Source organism: Ceratotherium simum, chromosome 2, assembly GCF_057802395.1.
Source record: "Ceratotherium simum simum isolate JZ-2026a chromosome 2, ASM5780239v1, whole genome shotgun sequence".
Classification (NCBI taxonomy): domain Eukaryota; kingdom Metazoa; phylum Chordata; class Mammalia; order Perissodactyla; family Rhinocerotidae; genus Ceratotherium; species Ceratotherium simum.
The window spans coordinates 26490563-26516296 of NC_141901.1; the positions used below are offsets into that span (position 1 = coordinate 26490563).

General features: G+C 34.5%; 1 protein-coding gene across 4 annotated transcripts in view; it reads right to left on the reverse strand.

The window, feature by feature from the left end:
- The window catches only part of SYT14 (synaptotagmin 14), a 272378-nt gene that overhangs the window by 162676 nt on the left and 83968 nt on the right, over positions 1 to 25734 (reverse strand). For 2 of the 4 annotated variants that reach the window (XM_087439497.1, XM_087439503.1), the window contains exons 1-3: positions 18228 to 18357; positions 15143 to 16392; positions 11005 to 11220 (exon numbers count right to left, since the gene is read on the reverse strand). In XM_087439497.1, the coding sequence (XP_087295623.1) occupies positions 11005 to 11220; positions 15143 to 16070 (1144 nt within the window). In that variant the 5' untranslated portion in view covers positions 16071 to 16392; positions 18228 to 18357. Of the gene's footprint in view, positions 1 to 11004; positions 11221 to 15142; positions 16393 to 18227; positions 18393 to 25734 lie in introns of those variants that run through there. The other 2 variants (XM_004424867.3, XM_087439514.1) reach the window with 1 other exon arrangement.

Genomic DNA, 25734 nt, shown 5'->3' on the forward strand with positions numbered 1-25734 from the left:
AGATGCAGAAATCCTCAACAAAATATTCGCAAATTGAATACAACAATACATTAAAAAGATCATACACCGTTATCAAGTGGGATTTATTCCAGGGATGCAGGGATGGTTCAACATCTGCAAATCAATGTAATCTACCACATTAACAAAACGAAGAATAAAAATCACCTGATCATCTCAACAGAGGCAGAGAAAGCATTCAACAAGATACAGCATCCATTTATGACAAAAACTCTGAATAAAATGCGTATAGAAGGAAAGTACTTCAACATAATGAAGGCCATATATGACAAACCCACAGCCAGCATCACACTCAACGGCAAAAAACTGAAAGCTATCCTTTTAAGAACAGGAAAAAGAGAAGGATGCCCACTTTTGCCAGTCTTATTGAACATAGTATCAGAAGTTCTAGCCAGAGCAATCTAGGCAACAGAAAGAAATAAAAGGTATCCAAACTGGAAAGGAAGAAGTAAAACTATCACTATTTGCAGATTACATGATTTTATCTATATAAAACCCTGAAGAATCCACCAAAAAACTAATAGATATAATAAACGAACACAGTAAAGTTGCAGGATACAAAATCAACATACAATAATCAGTTGCGTTTCTATACAGTAACAATGAACTAGCAGAAAGAGAAATCAAGAATACAATCCCATTTACAATCACAACAAAAAGAATACAATATCTAGGAATAAATTTAACCAAAGAGGTGAAAGACCTGTACACTTAGAACTATAAAACATTGTTGAAAAAAATCAAAGAAGACACAAAGAAATAGAAAGATATTCCATGCTCATGGATGGGAAGAATTAACGTAGTTAAAGCGTCTATCCTTCCCAAAGAAATCTACAGATTCAATGCAATCCCTATCAAACGCCCCAGGACATTTTTCACAGAAATAGAACAAGAATCCTAAAATTTATATGGAACAAAAAAAGACCTGTAATAGCAAAAGTAACCCTGAGAAAAAAGAACAAAGCTGGAGGTATCACACTCCCTGATTTCAAAACATACTACAAAGCTATAGCAATCAAAACAGCACGGTACTGGCAGAAAAACACACATAGAGATCAAAGGAACAGAACTGAGAGCCCAGAAATAAACACACACATCTATGGACAGCTAATTTTTGACAAGGGAGCCAAGAACATACAAAGGAGAAAGGAAAGTCTCTTCAATAAATGGTTATGGGAAAACAAGACAGCCACATGTAAAAAGAATGAAAGTAGACCACTATCTTACAGCATACACAAAAATTAACTCAAAATGGATTAAAGACTTGAATGTAAGACCTGAAACCATAAAACTCCTATAAGAAAACATAGGCAGTACTCCCTTCACTCTCTCCAACATATACCTTAGCAGTATTTTTTGAATACCATGTCTTAACACGCAAGGGAAACAAAAGAAAAAATAAACAAATGGGACTACAACAAATTGAAAAGCTTCTGCACAGCAAAGAAAACCATCAACAAAACAGAAAGACAACATAACAACTGGGAGAAGATATTTACAAATCATATATCTCATAAGTGGTTAATATTCAAAATATATAATATATAGAATTCATACAACTCAACAACAAAAAAACAACCCAATTAAAAAATAGGCAAAAGATCTGAACAGACATTTTTCCAATAAGATATACAGATGGCCAACAGCCACATGAAACGATGTTCATCATTAATTATTAGGGAAATGCAAATCAAAACTACAATGAGATATCACCTCATGCCCAACAAAATGCTATAACTAACAAGGCAAGAAATAACAAGTGTTGGAGAGGATGTAGAGAAAAGGGAACCTTCATACACTGTTGGTGGGAATGTAAACTGGTGTAGCCACTATGGAATACAGTATGGAGAGTCCTCAAAAAATTAAGACTACAACTATCATATGATCCAGCTATTCCATTTCTGGGTATTTATCCAAAGAACACAAAAACACGAAGTTGAAAAGATATTTGCAACCCTATGTTCATTGCAGCATTATTCACAATAGCCAAGACTTGGAAACAACCCACGCGTCCATCAATGGGTGAATAGATAAAGATGATGTGGTATGTATACATAATGGAATACTACTCAGCCATAAAAAAGATGTAATCTTGCCATTTGTGACAACAGAGATGGACCTTGAGGGTATTTCGCTAAGTGAAATGAGTCAGATTGGGAAAGTCAAATACCATATGATTTCACCCATGAGTGGAAGATAAAAACAACAACAAGCAAACAAATAGAGATTAGATTAGTGGTTACAAGAAGTTAAGGGGGGAGAGAGGAGGGTGAAAGGGGTTATAGGGCACATGTGTACAGGGACAGATGGTAATTAATCTTTGGGTGGTGAACATGATGTAGTCTACACAGAAATTGAAATATAATGATGTATGCCTGAAATTAATATAATGTTATAAATCAATATTACCTCAATTTAAAAAAAAGAAAGACAATAAGTGATAATTTAGAAACTTCTAACTGTCAAGGATCTTCCTAGTGGTCCACTAACTGTAGATTAATTTAGAATAATTCTCTCTTTAAGATATAAATCCACCCTAAAAAAATGACTTAATGGCTTTAATCAGATTACGTTAGGCATGAGGTGATATGAGGAAAGGGGAATTTAAAAATAGAAGACTCAGACCCTGGTCTTAAGAAATTCTGAGTCTAATGAGGCACATTTTGATCTTACTCAGCCTGTTGTGTTAACTGATATTTCTTGACTTCCTTTCACTCAATGTCTACTTCACTGTCCTTTTTTGGAAAAAGGATCACTATCCCTTCAATGAAACCATTTATGTAAATTTTAAAACATACAAATGTTTATTTTCTATGAACAGTTTGTGTGTGTATATAGAGTATGAAGACAAGGACTGGAAGGATGCATATCATAAAAGTGGTTGCCTCTGGGAAAGTGGAAGGGATCAAGGTAAGAGAACATTTAGTTTAGAGTTTCTCTCTAACAGGTTAAATTTTTGCAGGGAAATCTAATCACATATTACTATATAAGCTGTTTTAAATTACAGTCATAGAAAATTTCTGGAAAAAAGTATGCTCAAGTATTAATGGTGGTTGATTCTGGGTGGAATGAACACGAGTGAAAGCCACTAACTTCTTTGTATGTACTGTTTAAGTTCCTACCAGACTATCACTAGGTAAGCTGCAGGTTTTTATTGGTTAACTAGTTTATGCTTAGCAGAGATGCCCATATTCACAGTAGCTGCCTTCTTACTGCTGCTGGAACTATACTTGAGTATTATACTGGTAGTGATACCTTTACTGTTGAAACTATTACAAAGACTTAAAATATTTGGCGGGGCTTCCTAAATTTCCTATCACATACTCTAAAGCAGAAGTCTACAGTCAAGATTTCTACCAAAACATTAAAAAAGAATAATAAAACTAAAGTGTGATGCTGCAGGCACATGTAGCATGCTGCCTATACAGACCCTTTTGCTCTTGATGTGGTATCCTTAATATGATCATATCTCGTGGTGACAGGAGGCTAGTTCTAGATTCCTGTATCCTAGATAACTGGAATAGTTCCCATGGGAATCAACTCCTAAAGTCTCTCCCCTTATCTAAGTGAATTCTAACAAGAGTCCATCATAGTGAAGTTTTGAAGCATCTCAATAAACCCCTCCTGGCTTTTCTAGAATAAATCTAGCAGGTCAAGTGACAAATCACTAGTATTTCCCCAAACGTTCTGTATTAGGTTCTAAGGATAAGGAGTCTGCATACAAACAGCTTGCAGAAAGGCTGCCCAAGGTTTTTTGCTAAATACAGCAGGAATAGTAAGTGCTTCATATCTGAGTTTGAGACCAAAACTCCAGATATTTCCGAGTTGTATGGTTCTTTCTTTTCCTAGGTGGCCAAAATCTTCATGAAATTCTCTTAGAACAATGAGACAGCATTCTTGGAGGACAAAATAGTTTCTCTATTGTTGTCCTGGGTAGGAGAGTGCCTGATATAGCGTATTATAGTGGTCAAGCATCCGAGCTCTGGAATCAAGTGAGCCTGGATTTGCATCCCAGCTCTTACAGCCGTGTAAATTGGGGCACGCTAATGTACTTCTCTAAGATGATGTTTTTTCAAAAAATGGGATAATAAATAAATAAATAATAGAATTGCAAGATTTCTGTGAGGATAAAATTAAATATTCTATACAAAGATTTTAAGAGTACCTGAAAGACAGTAAAAATACATGTTACTATAGCCACGTTAATAAACATCTCTCTTTTGAGGCCTCCTTCATCCTAAGGCCTACCCACTGTGCTGTCCTCCAGATCTCTACTCCACTCTAAAGCAGGGGGGTGGTTCCTGGGCTTCAGAGTTGACAGCCATGTTAGACACAGCCTTCAGAAGTAGCTTCAAGTTTTCCATTATATCTCCTTAAAGAGATCATCTCACATCCTGGAATACAAACAGACTTGCCTCCCTCATTAGGGATAGTTTCCTATGAGATCTACCTTGTTGATAAACTTGAACTTACAGTAAATACAGATATTCAGAGAGTTTAAACCACATACTATTGCCCTCAGATAATAAGATTATTGTCAGTCCATCTGTGACTCTATGTACTGCTCCCTAAACGTACCTGAGACTGACTCCTATAGGCTCTGCTAACAGAAACCTGTAGATGATGTGTCAGGTCCCAGTAATTGGCAGATTGCTATTAGCATTATTCCTCCACTTATCAGACATGTTTCAACCCCTAGCAACGGACACAGCCCGTATTCGATTTATAGTGTTATCTCTTATTTACTCACTTGGTTACTGAGCAGTTCTTTTTAAAAGCATTGACCTGTTCTCTGATTACAAACACTTTACAGGCCTCAGTTTTGCCATTAATGAATTGTATGATCTTAGTAAAGTCGCATGTCTCTGCGTGATAGTTTTGTAATCAATCAAGGATATCTTTAACGTCTATCATTTAATTTCTATCATTCTAGCTACCCACTACTAGACAAGTATCTCAGATTTAAAAAAAAACTGTAAAGGATCTATATAGATTCACCATGGAAAACACAGCAATTCCACCAACTTATTTTAAGATTGAAAGTGTATAAACACAAGTGTTCAGGGCCACTGTGTATGGTTGAGCGTTTTGCGCACTGCAAAAGTACCTGGCTGAGGGGGGTGCTGAAATACAGCCTGTGTTGGGGTTGCCAAATCTTACACCTGGAGGAAGGGATGCCTTTTTCTTCTTACACAGGTGCTCTCTGCTCACTGAACCGTATTCTCATGGCATGGTGTCTGCTCCAAGGTGGGACCTTTTTCTAATTCATCCACCCAGCAGGCTATACCTTTACCTAAATTACACAAAGACATCTCATCTTATAGGTCAGAGGTGGCCTGCAAAAGTAGTACTATAAAAGAATCCTACACTCCTAGGAGCAATTGATCCTATCATATAAAAAGATCTCCAAAACACAAAGATGCAGGAAAAGTCTTCAAGACCAATTTCTCCTCAAATTGGCCATATTTAAAGCACACACACACACACACACACAATAAAGAATTCTTCAGAGGAGAAATGCTCATGAACAAAAACCTGAAATCAAAGAAAAAGTATACCAAAAATCTAAATAAACCTTGTAATACATATAACTTCACTATTTTAAGACACAAAACATTTTTGAGTCAAAGCCATCTGGAAAACAAAGAATTTTTTTGTACTTACTTTCCTCACACAGAAACTGTGGAAATTAATAGAACAATTTTGTAAAGCAGTTAAAATGAACTTAAAGAAAATATAAACATAAAAATTTATTACTCTTAAGCATTAAATTATTTTAAAAGTAACATTTAAATAAAAGGAATAAAGAAATGTGTTTTAATGCCCCTAATTTTAAAATAACATCAAAACTAACAGCATGGAGCCTGTGAATTAGCCATAAGAAAGAGAATGACAGGTGTGTGTGTGTATACAGGCTACATACCCAAGATATAAGTGATGCTGGAAATTATCTCTTACTAGCATTTTAAATTTAACTCACCCAAAAAATAACATCAAATGATTTTAATGATATAGCTATGCCACAATATGTAAATATAGTTTGGTAATCTCTATGCTGAACCAAGAATGAAAAGCTAAAAATAAAAGAAAGACATTCTAATAATTTTACATTAAATTTGCTCTTCATATAAAATCATCTTTAATAGGCTTCTCCTATCTAATATAAAAATGGAAAGAATTAGCATGAGTGGAATCTGAGATGTTGGCCTATCTTACCAACTTAAACAAGATATCTACAACCTACTATTTAACTCTGAAACCTTTTTAAAATGAGAGGATTATCAGAAAATGCCCCTAATTTTAAGAACATAGTAAAAATAAATTAAAATTGTGAAGAAAGGAAATTCGATAAATTATTTTAATGTTTATTTTTCCTAGAAAGATTTCTTATAGATATCATTCCCTTTTGTAGCTCCAAAATATGGAAGATTAATATGGCCACCTAGAGGAGAAAACATGATCAACAAATATGTGATCACATTTTCTTACTTTTTCTAGAATATCTGTATTTCAGATTTATAATATATAAACTGTTCTAAAGGACCCAACCGAAGGGGCTAACCATGCATGAAACAGACTCAGGGAGAATACTAAAGTAGCAGTGATGACCTAACAGAAGCCAAACAACATTCATTTTGCAGTGGACTTGACAAGTACAGTTTTTATAACTTACTGTGTGACCTTAGGTTAAAAATTACTTATTCGATCTAAAATCTCTTTCCACTTCTGTAAAATGGGGATAATCTTATCTACCATGATGAGTTGCAGTGAAGATTAAATATGATAATGTGTACGGAAACTAACAGAGTCAAGTGCAGTAGGAGCTCAATAAATGGTAGTTCTTACCACCTGGTCAGAAAGTTCTCCTGCACTGGTCTCTCCTAATGCCCAGTCAGGCCCTGACCCTCTCTACTCTTGTGGATGTTTCTAATATTGGCTGTTCCAAAGCTTCTGTACTGGAATTATTCAGAGTGTTGAGAAATGGACTAGTGGTTCCTTATCCGCACTAATGAGTTAATAGTATATCATGTAAAAAACATACATTTAAAAATATTTTTCCTTCTACCTTGTAATTCCCTTTAGTTACCTGAACCCACATTAGTCAAATCTATCTTTATAAACTTGCAGAATAAAAGGTCAGAGTACTAAAAAGAAGCACAATCTACTCTAGTCATCCCTTTACTTGTACCTTAGGAAACTGAACCAAATCCTACCAAGAGAACTGTACTTACTAGTCCTCGTAGGTGACCAGCCATGAACCGAGCAGTATTTCTGCTGAGTCAGCTATGCAGAGGCACAACCATCTGGTGGAGACTCAAATATGTATTAGAAGCAAATCCCCCTCCTCCCTGAACATAGACCAGAGAAGGGTTACTATTGTTGGGTTGGAGGGAGAAGGTGAACGCTTGGGTTATAAACCCCTTCACCTACCTCTCTTTCTTGACTCTGAGAGTTGATAAGGAGAGAGTTAAGTGGTAAGAAAGTGTAGGCAGCAAATATACACTTTCTTACCACTTATTCTTTCCTTAATAACATTGAATCTAATTATTATTCTACACTACTAAAACAAATTGAAAGTTACTGACCAACTTCTATTGGACAAAGAGGCTTGTCTGAATTTTCATCCTCCCCAATCTCTCTGCAGCATTCAACTCTCCTTCCACGGTTGATAAAATACAATACATATTTTTCTGATTCTCCACTTTATCACTTTTACTTTCTCTTTACACCCTTAATTCTTCCGTTAGTGAAATGAAATGATTCTCTTATCGTTTCTCTCCATACATTCTCCCTCATCAATTTAATCCATTCCCATGGTTTCTATTCTCTAAGCACATATGATCTGAAAACCTCTCTCCCTAACCCCATTCATGATTTCAAGATCCACAGCCATTTCCAACTGCTTAAATAACCTGCCTTGTCATATATACAAAACGACTTTTATCTCTCACCTCCCACTACTTCTAACAAAAAAACAGATCCCTCTCTGGACTTGCTATTTATATGAATGACCTCATCATTCTCCTAGTCATACATGCTGGAAATCAGTGTCATCTTTGACACTTCCTTCCTTCTTTCCAGTGTTCCAAACACATTCAGTTCCTAAATTCAGTAAATTGTACCTCTATGTCTCTCCTATCCTTCTATATTCCTATTGTCACCACTGTAATTCAGATTTTTACCATTTCCCACATAGACTACTCCAAAGACTTCCTTAACTGGTGTCTTTTCCTATAGTCTTCCTGTTGCTAAATCAAACTTCCTAAAGCACATCCCTGATCATGGCTCCTTGGTGAAAAACTTTCAGTGAGTTCTTAGTGGCTAACAAATTACATCCAAACTTCTTACTCAGGGAGGCACTGCAGGCTTTAGATCTCATCTCTCTCTCCATTTTATTTCCTACTCCTATATATCCTATAGTCATTCACCAAGATATACTGAGACCATCCCTAAATCTGCAAATTCTTTGCCCCCAATTCATTGCAAATGAGGATCTCATCACTGTTTATCTAACTGGTCCTTTCTGCCTCCAGTAGCTCCTACCTCCAATTCATCTTCTGTTACAATAGTTAAGTAATCTTTCTTAAATATATTGATCTAAAAGTGCCACAATGTCCAGCTTAAAAACCTTCCAGGGATCTACATTTCCTGTAGACAACATCCAAACTCCTAAGCACAGCATTCAATCCTATTATCTGCCCCTTTTCCAAACACAGATCCTAAGTTAAAGACACTGAAATACACTCTCTTCTGCTTTCACACAATCACTATTTCATAGTTGTTGAACTAGTTCTCACTCAAGTCCAGTTCACCCAGTCTGTGAAGACTTCATTAGACTTCCCCATATCCTCAACCTCCCAAACAAAGTCTGAGTCACCTCCTCCTCTGTTTTTCTACAGTACTTTGTTCATGTAACTAACAGACCTCTTATCACACTATATTACACATATACTCACTGGACTTCCTCCTCCAGTCTGTGGGCTCTTTGAAAGAAGCTTGTTTTACTCACCTTTATTTCCACAGTATCTAGTATGGCACATAAAAAGCTTTCAATAAATGCTTATGAAATAATAAATCTAATTTCAGAATGCTTAAAATCAATCTACCCTGGGTGTTTTATCAAATAATTTAGAGTAGAAATGGTAGAAAAGTACAGGTAGGTCCTAAATATACAGGTAAAATGAAACGAGAAGGTGATTCCAGGGCACTTGCACCAGTTCCAGAGATTAGGGCAAGAAGAGAAGAGCCGCTGAGGTTACGCTTCTCTCCTCACAGCTTTCCCCACAGACTACAGAGCCGTGCTAAAATAACAGGACTACAGGGAACAAGCAATCAAGGCAGCAGAGGAGGGTAGGGGTGAGAGGAAGAAAGAGTGAGTAGGGAAAAATAAAAATCCTCAACAGAAGATGCAAAAAGGAAAGTGTCTAGGGTCACAGATTACAAACTCAGGGCCTGCTCATGACTACTCACTATCACCAACATCACTGTTTTCACTACCCTTATCCACAACTCCCATTTACTGATCACTTATCTATTAGGTGCCAGACACTATGCTAAAAACTACCATATACGTATTTTACGTTCATATGACAACACTATCAGGAAGGCATTATCCACATTTTTAGAGACAATGAAACAAACTTCAAAACAACGAACTATACTGCCCAAGGTTGAGCCAGAAAGTGAACAAGGATCAGGCTTCAAAACTCATTCTCTTTCTGCTCTACTATTCATGTGCTGGGGATGTACATAAGTTGGGGACTGGCTTTACTGCTCTGCATTGTTTAGTTATCTTTCTAAGTACATGTCTTATTTTCTATAGTTCTAGTAAGGTATTTTGGAGGGTAGAGCCCACGTCTAATATTTTTTATTTCTTTCCCAGCATCTCACAATGAGCTTTCTATATAGTAATCACTTAGTATTTGATTAACTTCTTATACCTGTGTACTAGCAGAAAGAAAAAGGGAGGTATATCAATCTTTAGTTAGCATTAAGCCAAATACAAAATAGGTGATTTAGCTCCTTTGACAACTGTATGTGCTAGGGTAAGACTTTAAGTCATCAATAGTAATAGATCCTAAAACATTACAGCTATAAAATTCAGGATAGTTGGTGTTTGGTATAATAATAATAAATAAAATAATAATAAATAATATAATAATAAATAATAAAAACGCTACGATATACGCTCTTTTCTTTATATCTGTGTATAAAGATAATAATTACCAGGAGCAGCCCATATATTGTATCAAGCACACAAACAACTTAAATGTAGAAATAAATATGCTTTAGTTATTGGCAAAATCTTTTTTATTTCCCTTACAGAAAGATGTAAAAACATGTGAGAGTGGATTTTATCTTCCACACAGGTTGAGTTCTAAAGTCAATGTCAGCACATGAGGCAAAAATCAATTAGAGACAAAATAATCGATGGAAATTTCTTAAATCGCCCTTAAAGCATAGTATAATATACTATCAGCTCTCAATAAATCCATCTCAGACAGTTTTTCCTCCCGCACGGAACAGATCACCATTTCTTCTGCTGTGTGTAACATGAAATATTTGGCTCATGTTTAGGAGCCATATTGAATGAAAAAGCATGCATTTACACACTGGAATCATATCCAACATTATGAGATACTCAGACTGTACCAGTTCCTTAACAGGTATTTAGGAAGTGATTCCATCTGAAAGAATAGCAGATTCACATCTTCCATCTCATACTTGTTAGGCATATGTTCATTGTGGAAAGAGAGCTCGAATTACTACTGTATCTAAATTATTTGCTGTTTTGCTTTTGGGTGTTTTGGTTTTAGGCTTGAGTTCAAAGATTTGAATTTGAATAAATTATATTCCCAGAAATGTAACTCTACTGTATGTGCAATCTCGTTTATTGTGCAAACACAGATGCCTAGAATTTTAGGCACAAATAATCTAATACTGTAGTGTGTCATCTAAAAAAATAAAATAATTAACCTATCTTACCTTCATCTATTGATGCTTCACTACTGTATCCATCATACTCTGCAGACAGAGGACTATATTTTTGTCTTGTATCCCAAGTATAGTTCTTTTGTCTAGAATCTGCCAATGGCAGTCTGGAATTGTGTGTTCTGGATAAGGCCTCATGATATTTACCCAGTGCTTCATCTTCACTTTCAGAGGATGAACACTGCTCATCTTTGTCCATGTAGGAATTATCTATTTGGAATAAGGAGAACAAATCAAAATTTTAATGCAATAAAGAATGATGAATTTGCTACAGTTTTATATATACATTACATATACATATTATATATATAATATATGTCATATATATCCATATACACACAAACACAAATATATGTAAAATATACATACACACATGTATGCACACAACCTGAATTTTCAGCTTTAGAGAAATATAATTTTATTCACTTAAGAAGCCCAAGCTCCAGGGCCGGCCCCGTGGCACAGTGGTTAAGTGCACGCGCTCCACTGCTGGTGGCCCAGGTTAGGATCCCCGGTGCACACAGATGCACCGCTTGTCAGGCCATGCTGTGGCGGCATCCCACATAAAGTGGAGGAAGATGGGCACGGATGTTAGCTCAGGGCCAGTCTTCCCCAGCAAAAAGAGGAGGATTGGCATGGATGTTAGCTCAGGGCTGATCTTGCCCAGAAAAAAAAAAAAGAAGCCCAAACTTTAGATTTTTGTGTTTTAATAGAAAAAGATCGGTTTGTATATTCTAACTATACAAATAACGTTAGTCACAGGGATTTCCCAACCATGTTACAGATAGAAAATAGTAATAATGCTCGTCACCTTACACAATTTATTTAAAGGCTCAGTAGCACACAAAGCAAGTTATAAGTACTGCCAGTAAATACGGACCTGACTCAAATAATGCATGTTACAGGAGACAATTTTGGTTATCATCTTAGCCAAAATTTTCAAAACTGACAATGCTTAGCGCTAGGAGTGGAACACAGAAATGAGTAGACATATATTATTGGTGGATATTACCATACAACTTTTCTAGAGAGCAATTTGGCAATACATATCAAACTTTTAAATCTGCACAGTCTTTAATCCACTTCTCAGAATTTACCAATTCTAAGAAATCATCCTAAGAAATTAACAAGTGAGCACATATATATATTTGAGACAATCTACTGCATTGTGTTTAATAGTAAAATAAAACAAAAATAAAATATAACCTGAATGTCCATCTTTGGGCCTTGATTAAGTAAATTATGATATATCTACACAATGATAGACTAAACAGTCATTAAAAACAAGGAGGTAAACTTACAAGTACTCACAGGGAAAGAATAACTATAACATCACATTAAGAGAAAAGAGAAGGTTATAAAATAGAAGGTATACTTACATTATCATTTAAAAATATATACACACCTCCATGCAACATATACAACATACACACATACATGCAATATATGTTTATATGTATGTACAAAAATGTCTGGAAGGATATGTACCAAACTTACACAACAATTATTATCCATGAAAGGTGGAATTACTAGGAAAATTTTACTTGAATATACCTAAATTTCAAATACACTTTTCCAGAGGTATGAATTTTATTTTATTTTTCAAAGCACTAGTTATATTACCATTTTTTTAAAAAAGGTAAAAATTTTGAAACTGCACCATGTTGCGATTCATTTAAACCAAGATGCAACTTTCTTAGAATTATAAAACAACTCTAGAAGGATGAAGAGACCACAGCAGGTACAATTTATTAGTTCAGTCCAGATATTTTTCTCTTTATACTCAGTTGAGATCACCTGTACTAAAGGAATCAAGGTTTGAAATTCAGGTAGAGAGACAGAGGATAAGTAATTTTAAAATACGTGATAGAAATTGAATGTTTACCACTAGAAGTAAGGGAGCTTGGATGTCACTAGTCTAAGTCCCACTTTTTAATTCAGTAAAGCCAAAAAGGGTAAAATTATGACCAATGTGTTATTCTGCACTGCCCAATACGTAGTCATTAGCCACAGGCAGCTATTTAAATTTAAACTAATTAAAAATAACAAAATTTAAAATCCAGTTCCCCAGTGCTACTAGCCATATTTCAAGTGCTCATTAGCCACGTGTGGCTAGTGGTTACTATATGGAACAATACAGATATGCAGAACTTTTCCATCATTGCAGAAAGTTCTATTGGACAGTACTGAGATGATGGCAGATCTGCTCTAGAACCTAGGCATTCTGACTCCCAGTTCAGAGCTTTTAGTACTTGTGGGATACCATGGTGGTGGTCTTAAGGCAGCAGGAGCGCTCTGAGGAGGGTAATCAGAAATTCTATAGTCACACTTCACCTATTACAAAATATTACCTATGGTAGCCCTACATTCAGAAATAGAGAAGGAGGGGCTGGCGCGGTGGTACAGCTGTTAAGTGCGCGCGCTCCACTAAGGCGGCCCAACCGAGGGTTTGCAGGTTTGGATCCTGGGCACACACCAACACACCGTTTGTCAAGCCATGCTGTGGTGGCGTCCCATATAAAGTAGAGGAAGATGGGCATGGGTGCTAGCCCAGGACCAATCTTCCTCAGCAAAAAGAGGAGGATAGGCATCAGATGTTAGTTCAGGGCTAATCTTCCTCACCAAAAAAAAAAAAAAATAGAGAATGAAACTCCTCTTCCTCTTTCTATACCTTATAAGCTCTACGTCAGAACCTAGAGCACAGGTACTAGTAATATTACAGTTCAGCTATCTGAGGAGACAATCTATGGGTCAAATGATTTTCAAAATGATTTTCGAACATAACATGTTTTAGTTTAGTACTGACTATAATCTAGAATACTTAGATATTTGGATTCTTTAAGCACACTTCTTAGTGAAAACAAATCAAAACGAAATTAAAAATTCTGTATTGCTACTTGTTAAGTATTTATTACTAGCATCCAATCTAATGTTATTTTCTGAATAAAATAATACATAAACTATTCTACTTGATTTTGTTTATTTTTGCTACTTCAAGAAATAAGGCTACCAAAACCAAACCAAGGCTACCAAACCCCACCGAATCTGACATTCAAAACACTGCTAGAAGAATAGACTCCAAAATGGACATATTTCCAAAACTCAGCATTCTTTTTTAATTAGTTCATCCATCCTGAATCAGCCTCTATTACGTCATTTAAAAATCATTCATATAATTGGTAAACAGCAGATCCCTATTATGTATGAAGTCACCTAGCAGAACTGAAAAAGTCTTCCTCATTTCTACTACTACTCAGTTTTTTGTTATTTTATGAGAATCTAAATTTATAGAAAAATTCCAGATATATATTTTATAAATAAAAGCCAGTGCACATTTGGCCTTGTGATCAGATCAGCAATAAATGGAAATAACTAAGGGATTACCAGAAGTAATTACTAGCAGTATGACACAATTCTGCAACCAAAACCAAATAATTCTTGGCTAATTGTTTTGAAAACTGTCAAAACATTGTGGTTGAAAACTATAAATGCTTAGTTGGAATCTTAATTCTACATAGGGAACTCATGAATGATAGCTTGTTTATTTATACTCATTGTAAACAACAGAACAGTCACAAAAAATTCTTAATGGATGGCTAAATGAATAGACATATCCTGATTCATGTTATTCAATAAAATAAAATCTACTACTCTCAAGGAAAAATATAAAACATTTGATATAGATTCTTATTAGGATAGATTTGAAGAACAACATCGTATAAAGGACTTAGGGGTTAGTTACAAAAGTATAAAATTTTAAAATTCAACTATACACACCAAATAAATTCCAACTAACGCATGCACACTACTTAAGCAAACCATGGAGTTTCTGGCTGTAAAATAAATGGCCATTAAGAAAAACATTAGGAAAAATTAGGGCCCTTAAAAATTGGCCAAGTAATGCAGAAACCAGGGGCAATACTTAGCTTAGTAGTGTACAAATAACATGAATGCTCTTGAAGTGATTGTGAGAAAAAAACGAATGACTTAAAAAATGTCCCCTAGAAAGAAGATTCAAGAAAGTCATGTATAGACATGTATAGGAAAGATCAGAAATTTGGAAGATGTATTCCTAATTTGAAAAATATCAAGAAAAAATTTTATCACTCAAACTCACATTAGGAGACCTCACCTTTTTTTGGTACTATCTTAGAATATTTTTCATCTTTACTCTTTGCTGTTCCTTTCTTGGCAGAAATGGCCTCATTTTTCTTTGTTTTTATGTCTCCTTTCATTTTGCAGTATTTTGCTGGATTTATTTGTTCTTTGATTTTTCCATGTAACTTATCTTTAGAATTAGTTGGTAGTGCTGGATGTATATCTTCTTTGATAATGGATTTCTGTGTCATATGTCTATTGCTTGCCAAAACACCTTTTGGAGAATATTCATTTCCTGAACAATCATTCCCTTTGGATCCTTTACCTTTAATATGTTTTTCAGCTTTCTTTAAATGATTTTCTTTTATTTCTTGATATCTTACCTCCTTTAAATCATTCTTACCATTACTGGAAATTCCTAATCCAATTTTTTTACATCTCTCAGTACTTTCAAGATCTTGACAAGCAGATCCAACCCTTGCATTCTGCTTGATAATTGATATCCTACCATCACTCGTGTGGTTTTTCAGAGAAGAATCACCAGCATTATCGGTTTCTTGATATTTTGATAGACTCTGTTGCCTACCATGAATATGTTTAATCATTCTTTCTTCATTCATTCCTTGATCTTGCTCTTGCGAAACTGAAGTATTATAACAACTTATTTGATTTGCTCGGTGCTCTAAACTGGATTGTGTTTTCTGACAATTAGTGTTTTTGGAGACTTCTGGTAACACAGCATTTTCTTGTTTAAAAGTGTCTTCAGCTTCTACTGCTGCAGTTTTTTCCTCTTCTGGGCGAAAGCCATTTATCATACTTGTTACCTGTTCAGCAACTGAGTCAGTTAAGGCATAGCTGACTTCCCCAACAGCAGTGGTCAAATCTTCTACAGCATTACTGATTGTGTTCACCAGAGAGGACACTGATGGTAGATTCTGCTGAAAATTTTTGAAAAATGCCATTTTCTAATTCCTTGTTCCAAAAAGGTGCAATAATGGAATTTTCTCTTCTCAAAATATCAACCACTTTGGAATCTGAATTTAATATTTACTTAAATGTTGCTACTCATCAGCTCAATATTAGTATTTCACATTGTGGCTTTTACTCTTTCTGTAAATGCATTACACATTGGAAGAAATATGTTGAAGCAAAGACATCCAGGAAAAAAAAAAAAATCAAACCACTTGGTTTAAATGGAACGACACTTTTTCCCACTCCATAGCTATCATAACAGCAGCAAGACAATATTTTCCCCTCAAAAACTATTGGTTTTTTATTCTATACCTGCAAGAAAAAGTATAAAAATGATTTTTATTATGCACTTTTAATTTATTTACTATTAGTCTCTGTAGGGGAACTACCCTATCTCACTAACAAACTACCAATATCTTTTCAAATTAAGAAAAACATTAAGCGGAAAATATCTAAACAATTTTGAGGTTAGAATAGGGGAGAGCAGAGGGTGAACATCTGCTGAGTGGCTACTACATGCAAGGCACTGTGATTTACAAATTTTATCTTACTTGATCTTACAATAACTCTAGGAGGTAAATATTATTACTCCTATTTAATAAGTGAAAGAAAAACAAGGCTCAGAAAAATCAAGAAGGTCCCCAAGACCTTTCCAATGGATCCTCAGGGTCAAAAATATTTTTATAATAATAGTAAAAGAATATTTAACTTTTTCACTTTCATTTGCTCACAAATGAACACTGGCATTTTCCAGAGGCTACACGACAGACTGAATGCAGAAGCAGATCTGAGAAATCAGTTGTTACTTTCCTCTATACCAGTCATTAAAGAGGTTTCCAAAAATGTAAAACAGTGTCACTCTTCTCACCAAACTTTTTTCTTTTGGTTTTAGAAAATATATAGTTTTTTTTTAATTAAAAAATGTTATTTATATTAACATATAATAGGCTTTTGTTGGTTTTTTAAAAAAAAAAATTTTAATTTTTCTCAGTTTTAATTTCTAATATAGTACATTTCAATAGATATAACTCACATAAACAAAAGCTCTTTGGGGTCCTCAATAATTTTTAAGAGTGTAAAGGGGTCATTAGACCAAAGAAAAACCAGAAATGCTGAACTAGAAAATTATTAGAGGCTGCTAAAGAGACATCTTTAACCAGTTCATTCTACACAAATGACCAAAAAGTGTGGCTGAAGTATGAGAAACAGTCAACTTCATCAAATCAAAACCACATAAAGTACTATAGTTTCCTAATGCAAAAGTTAAGGATGTAATTCAATAATAAATAGATTTTTATAAACAATGAGGCTATCACTTTTTAACTTATCAGAAGAGAAAAACATCTCTCCAACACACGTCCATAAACAAGAAAAGCAAGGTGCCTCTGCTCTGGTTTCTCAAAATATTTCTAAACTAACACCCGGCTTTTCTAATTCTCAACTTGCTCCTGCTAGCATTTATATAAGCCAGTCTTTGGAAACAGCAAAGAAAGAACTCTTATAATAATGTAAAATAATAGTGAAGGAAAAAGTTTTCCCAGGAAAGCTTTTCCCTAAGAGAAAGAACAGTATCACAGCCCTAGTCTCTATTAACAATACGTGATATAATGCCTATGGTGCCAACAGAGGGAGAGGAACACTCGTTTTCATAACCAGACTTTATCCATACACTAACTTACTAGGGGGAAAGAAAAACGCCTTCTGCAAACAATGAAATTATCCATCAGCTGAGAATTCAAAAGCAGGTAAAGAAGCAGGGCGAATACGTTCAAAAGCCTTCTAGGGACATTGAAAGAAAGCCCTCTAGAGAGTCATTTGGACAATGGATTTAAGATATATAAAGCAACAAGATACCTCCTTCTTAAAGCATATCTGCTCATAGGACAGGCTCAAAAGCATACCTTATATATGAAAAATAAGACTGTCATTTTGTGAAAGTACACAATTCATCTTTATGCAATTTATTAGCAATTCATGGGGAACAAAGAAAATTGAACACAGTTTACTTAACAGATCTTTTACTCTCACAGAATAGTGGTTCAAAGGTTAGTTTACAATATGTCAAAACCATTTTCATTGTATATATTTTTTAAAAAATAATAGAATAGTACAGATAAAAAGAATAAGAGAAGCAGTATGATACTTACACATTTTATCTTGTGAATTCTTCCTTGTACTGTATCCTGAACCAAGATCTGGAAACCCGCCAACATTTTCAAAACAGAACTTCTTATTAATATAGAGAAAAAGGAGCAGCATCAAGATAATAAACACCCCAACAGCTGACAAAAATCCAACTGCCTCTGGAGATACTAGAGAAAAAAAAGTCACAGCCGTAAGCATTTATTCTTTTTTAAGCTACAACTAAGAAGGAAACCCCAATACGTGATAGATTATTGCCTTACTTGAATTATACTTTTAAATTATCATAGTTTACAATAGTTTAGTTTACAAGAAAAACAAACTACACAGTTTAATAAATTGTTCAATTCATTCAACAGCATTTATTCAAATCTTCTACAACTTTCCCTATAAATTATGTTGAAAAAAATCTTAAAAAACAGGAGTCTTCAAAATAAGACAGTTATATGTTTAGTCCATTGAAGAGCATTACAAAAAGTTTAACACAAGAATTAGAAAAAATTATTTCCCATGCACAGGTATATTACTTAAACATTTGTGAGAACTTACATTATTCTTCTTATCTCTAAAAGCTTCAATAGCCCTTTTTTATTAAATAAACTGGACATCTTAACCTGGCATTCAAAGCTCCAGCCTCTCTCTTCATTATTACACTCCAATCAAATGGTTCCGCTCATTGTCTCAGAATCAGCTATATACATTATTACCACGCACCTTGTTTTTATTCATCCTCTTCCCCTTGCCAGGAATGACCAAGTCTCCTTTCTACCATATCCCACTCATTCACTAAACCAACAAGTATTTTTGGAGCCACAGCCACACACCAGGGATTATCATACACAGTTCCTGTCTTCCATGAACAATCTGGTGAAGGAAGTTACAATGTAGTGTAATGAAGGCTATGAATGGGGAAGAACAAGATTTATGAAATCCATAGGAACAATCTAGTGTTGAAGGATCAAGTAAGCTTTTCTGAAAGTTATGGCCTCTATGATTATATTTTAAGAATTAGTAAGCATTAGCTGAGTTAACACTATCTCAGGCAGAAGATACAGCATGTGCAAAAGTCCAGAGACAGGAGATCACTGTATATTCCAGAAACTCAATGAAACTTTGTTATGATGAACTACCAGATTCTCAAGAGAATCTGCTCTCAAGAGAACACATGAAATCATCCATGGAGATTTTGTCGAGTGAGAACAGATAAAATCTTCTCCAACTTCTCCAATCCTCAGCAATCTCTCTTTCTTTTCAACATTTGTATTATTTGTCACTACGTCAGTCACCTGGAATTCAAAAGGAACTACATTTTTGTATCCCCAGGTACCTTACATATAATACTCAAGGATTAGTTGAGAATGAATCCTAAGCCTCAAATATCCTCTACAACCTACAACCTACTCATTCTTCCTCCATCTCAAGCAGCAACTAAAATATCATCTCCTCCAAGATTTCTTCTTTAATCAGAAGGGCCACGGCAACCAGCATCTAACTCATTTGTTTAAAATGAAGTCACCAATCGGTCAATGATGAGTGCTTTAATCTCCCACCTTTTCATTATTTGGAAAAGCCAGGCATCCCAGGTGTTGAACTGATAGGACATAATAGTCTATTCAAAACTGGGCCAATAGTATCATGGTGGAGGATGGAGCAGAGTGATACTGGAAGGGAGGGGCAGTGAGAGTGAGGGAGGAAGTGGTAGGAACAGTGGAAGTGCTATTTGCATATGAGGCTGGTGCTGAGGAACACATCCTGCTACTGAAACCAAGAAGTTATACCCACACATCAGCCCTGCCTGACTCGTTCTCAGGCTGTAGAATAGTGAGGAAAGAGAACAATATTTTAATAAATGAATCTAAGGCACATGACATAAAAACAGTGGTATGCATCAAGCCTGAAGGATGAAGTAAAAATGAAAACAGAACAATTATCATCAGCATTTCTAATAGCTAGGAAGGGCAGAAGCAGGACAGAATCCGGAATGAAGAGGCAAAATGCTCAATATACTTATATCCAGTGTTACACTGTAAATAGCAAATACGTACAGGAGCTCCCCTTTTAGCCCAGGCCCAAAACACACTCAGCAATTTGATGCCTTAGGTGAACACAAAGGGGTAGATAATACGCAGTCTGAAAATTTCCCATCTTTTAGACTAAATGAGAGAGAAGACATCGCTCACCTCACTGAAGAAAGCTAGTTATTGCTAATAAAAATAGAAAGAAACATATATAGCCTACATTATGTGCTATTCACTGTTTTAGGTACTTGACATATATTAACTCTTTTAATCGTCACAATTATCCTATTATTATCCCCATTACAAACTGAGATACGGAGATATTAAACTATGTGCCCAGCTAGTAAGCAGAAGAGCCAGGACTCAGATCCTGTCTGGCTCCAGTCTGCGTTTCTAACTACTGCTCACACTGCTTTTCCTGTTTTCCTTCTCTCCTTCTCTTCCTGCCTCTTTCTATCCCTTGCCTCAAATTTTACTTCTGCGTTCCTCTTTGATCTACCTCCTTCCCATTTTTAAATTTAAGCTGGGGGAAAGAACAACTATCAACAACTATAACGTAGTAAGTACTATAATAGAGGTATGACTATAAAGTATTACTGGAACACAAAGAAGAAATACTACCTGGGGAAGTTACAAACACTTCAGAAAGGAGATGACACTTGAGAAGGGCATGAGAGATTAATAGAAACTACTACACAGTAAAAGGGTAGATGAAAGAGCATGGTCTAAGACACAGAAACAATGTGCATGGCATGGCATTCTAACAGCACTAATGCGCAATAGTCATGGCTGCCTTAATTACCTCTGCATCCTCAAAGCACCCATCACAATGCCATGTAGCTGACGTTACATAAACCTTTGTAAATGAATGAATGAGTGAGTGTTCAGGAAAGATCAAGAATATACCAGAGGAGCTGTGACTGGAGATGAAAGCAAGGTCCAAACTGTCAAAGAACCGTGAATACCATGCTAAAGATTTTATACTTGTAGAACTATATTGCTTAAAACAATCAGAAAACTGGAATACAGTAGGGAGTGAATGGTGACAAACTATGAGGAGGTCTTAAACTAGGCAGTAGCAGTGGTGGCAGAGAAGAGGGGTGAATTTGTTCAAGGACAATTGGTAATAACCCAATCAATTAGACGTACAGGATGAGGATAAAGAGAAGTTGAAGATAATTCTAAAGTTTCCAGCTTGAGTGAATGGGTAAATGGTAATGTCATTAACCAAAATAAAAAATATGAGGAAAGTGGAAGGAGAGAGGTAGATAATAAGTTTGGTTTTTGGCATGTTACATTAGAAATGTCGGCAGACATTTCAGTGTGGGTGCCTAGTAAAGAGAGGGAAATATGAGTATGGTGCTCTGACGAAGGTCAGGTCACTTATAAAGGATTTGGGAGTTGTCTCTTTTGCTCACCCTATTCCATGTGAAAGACTTCACTGCCTAAATACAAACCAAACTGGCAAATGATAGGTACTAGGCTTTATTAATGGTAAATCTCTTACTCTTACAAACTCTTAGATAAATATATACTGTGAATTTGGACAAATTTTTTAAAGAAAATCTTTCCCCACTAGGAAAAGGTGAAAGATGCCTGATGTAAATATACTACTCATACAACTCCCTTTTATCCATCAATGACTAAATGCCCATTTTCTACATTCACTGAAAATATTTTATGTATTTAAAATTTTAAAACAGTAATATGGTTGTAGACAAGAAATAAATAATATATTTTCTAAAATAAAATATTAAAAAGCTTCAGACTTCTATTTTTCATCCTTATCTCAGGATTAAAATGATATCTATTTTAAATGACATGATAACTAGGCGTTGGCCAATAACAGTTTTAAGTATAAAAACATTTGATAAATCTCACCTACGCATAAAACTGCAACAGAAAAATACACTGAAATTAACCTAAAGACATGAATCGTATACACCAACAAAAAATTAAATTACATTAACTCAAATCTCACTAATATAAAATACATTTTCATTCAGTATAAGATGAAATTTACTCCTAAAATCTTATTTATACTATGAATCTGCTTATAAAGCTATTCTGCATAAGTATTTCTTAGGTTATGGTTAATTTATCTATACATAAACCTACTCTTTTCAAACTTTCTAGATCGTCCACTGCAGGCAAGTAAATGCTATTTAAAAATGCATATTGCCGGGGCCGGTCCAGTGCTGCAAGCGGTTAAGTGCGAGCGCTTCGCTGCGGCGGCCCAGGGTTCGCCGGTTTGGATCCCAGGCACGCACCGATGCACTGCTTGGCAAGCCATGCTGTGGCGGCGTCCCATATAAAGTAGAGGAAGATGGGCATGGATGTTAGCCCAGGGCCAGTCTTCCTCAGCAAAAAAAAAAAAAAAAAAGAGGAGGATTGGCAGATGTTAGCTCAGGGCCAATCTTCCTCACCAAAAAAAAAAAAAATGCATATTACCTTTTAAGAAGAACGTTCAAAATCTCTATTTAACAGCAGTTAATTAAATTTAGGTTAATATTATATATTTGAAGTAGTAAATTTGCTAAATCAAGCTTGAGTTAGTCAATAACTCAAAATTCACTAATACACTCTTTTCTCATAATCCAAATTCATCAAATTTTAATATGGTAAACAATAAAACCAAGACCAGCTAATAACAAAATTAACAATATCAACACTTAGAGAGTGCTTATTATTTGCTAGGGGCTGTTTTAAATGCTTTACAAGCATTATCTAATGAATCCTCACTACAACCCAATTTCACAGATATAAGTACTGAGGCTCAGAAAGAGTACGTAGAATTTTCAAGATCTTAAAATTATCATTCAGTGACAGAATCGTGATTTGAATACAGGCACACTGACCCCTGCACCCAAAATGTGAAACACCAATCTCCACTGCTTCTTATTTGCCAGGCATTGTTGTAATCTCTTTCACTAAAATTTAATGCTCAAAATAATTTTATGACAGGTAAGTACTATACATTATCTTAGTCTTTACACTAGTAAACTAAAGCCCAGAGAATAATTAACTTGTCCAAGCTCAGAAATCTAGGAAATGGTAGAACCTGGATTTGAACCCAGACATTCTGACTCCAGAGCCCATGGTCTTAACACCAAGCAACACTGCTTCCTTATATGCCAATCTGCAATACAAAAAATAAGGAAAAGCCATATGATCAAGGTAATATAGCTTACTACATACATTATGAGAAAATATTTTATGGTTTAGTTTATAAAATATATAAAATATAAATTTTATATTTATTAGTTTATAAATTAGTTTATGGCAACTGATTTCAGCTTTCTCAAAATAAATATATGTTACAAAACTGGAATCATATTTTCTATTCAAGATACTTTTGAAAATATTCTAAAATTAATTTTAGAACTATGCTTAGAAACTAAAAGGAATGGTACATCCTTATATGCCATATTTGAAAAGTTAATAAAATAAAAACGTAAATACTAAAAGTATTCTAAGGAATAAGCTTGATATTCATTAGTAATGCTCAATAAAAATATAAATAAAGTCTCTGTGAGCTATATGATCCTCTATATGAAGTATCTCAAGACTATACTGCAAAGTAAAAAAGTACAAGGTATAATACCTCACCAGAAAAATACAAAAAGTTCATCTTGTCCAAGATTAATGATTATTTACTTATGTATACTGAACTGGCTTTAGTGGTTATTTTTACTATATATTTAGAAATGAATATATGCATTTACAAAAAATAAACTTAAAAAAAATACCACTTTTGTCAAAACTCAACCTTCAATAATAGTGGTACAATTGTTTTTACTTTCTACAGATAAACTGGTCATGGAAAGAAAATGATAAAATTATAGTCTTATAAAGTAAAAGCAAGAGCAAATCCATTTGACTTTGAAAGTAATGCAGAATTCACTTAAATTCTACTTTCCATTTTGTCACAAAAGAACATTTTCTATGAAAAGTTTATGAGAAAAATACTAGGATATACATAAAAATAAACATTAAAAAGATATTTATTTATTAAGCCAACATATTTTTAATATTAATTTATTTGTACAATACTCTTCTCTAAATAAAATTTATTTGTATCAAAACAAATTATAAATTATAAAATAAATTTTACAACTTTTCTATCCATTATATTTTAAATGCAAAATTAAACGAAAAGCACCTATGCTTCTTAAAATTCTTTAAAAAGAAGAATAAAAAGAAACAACTTACAATTTGCCTTATAAGGTCTGTATTGCTGATTTGTTCTGCTGGGCAGGAAACACTAGTCCTCTAACTACATGTCATGGAGACTTGAATAATTGATTTAATAGATGCAATTCTACCTCTCGAACAACATGGGAACTATATAAGAAGTCAACTTTCATTTCAAAAGGAATACTTGCTTTCTTTTAATAAGCTCTAAATATTTTTTCGATATTCTAATCAAAAAATTCCTCAATTTGTTTTGCTCTGGTTTGGACATAAAATAGAGAATTTATCAGTGATTCTAAGAAACAATGCAGGAAGATAAAAGATAAATTTGATATGTTTAAATTTCCTTTTGTAACATCTTAAGTTACTTCCACAAATAAAATCTCCCTTGAAATTTTTATATTAGGATATAAACAATGCAAAACTGAAAAGATGACATATAAATTAAAGAAAGAAATATAATAATACATAACTATTAACTCTAGGTTTTATAAAAAACAATCAGTAAAAAAAGGACTTACTCATAAGTGATATAATTCACTAGTGAGTAACCTAAAGGGACAACAGAGCGGAAGGCAGGGATGGCAGTGAGGTGGGACACTAAGACCTTAGAAATACAGCTGCCCTGGGAGAAAGTTACCTGACAAGGCTGATAAAATAAGATGCTATCCAACATGTTTCAAATGTCAAGCCTTCAACAGATTGAACCGTTATTTCCTCTAAGTACCATGTAATAAACTGCAATTTCATTCAAATATCATAACAATGAAAAATCCTAAATCTTGAAAAAAAAATTGGAAAAAAACCCATTTACGAAGTATGAAACACCAAATACAGACTATATTTAAACCTTATGCTTAATACTTAGATTTGGTAATAATATATTTAATATACTTATGATAATATATTTAAACCAAACATTTAATATAAATCTCTGTCAAACATTCTCTGAGAGACTCTTCTTCAAGGACAGTGTTGACTGAGTCTTCAAAATTACAATTCCAATGAAGTTTAGACTAAGAAAAACTTATTTTCCTGGTAAATCTCCCTATAGCAAAGCATAGCCACTCTTTTGAACAACAAATTAGGGTTAACTGCCTCAAATTTTTTCATTCCCTATTCAATGTGTACACATTTCTCCAAAATTATCTGAATGATAAATGATATAGGCAATAGATAAAGCCACTTCGTCCTCTCCTTTACTTTTTCAATGATTCTTTGCTCTTCCTTTTAGTAAGATCTTCATTGTTGAGCTATCATAAGTAAGATTTTGAAAATTCAACACTGACTGCAGGAGAAT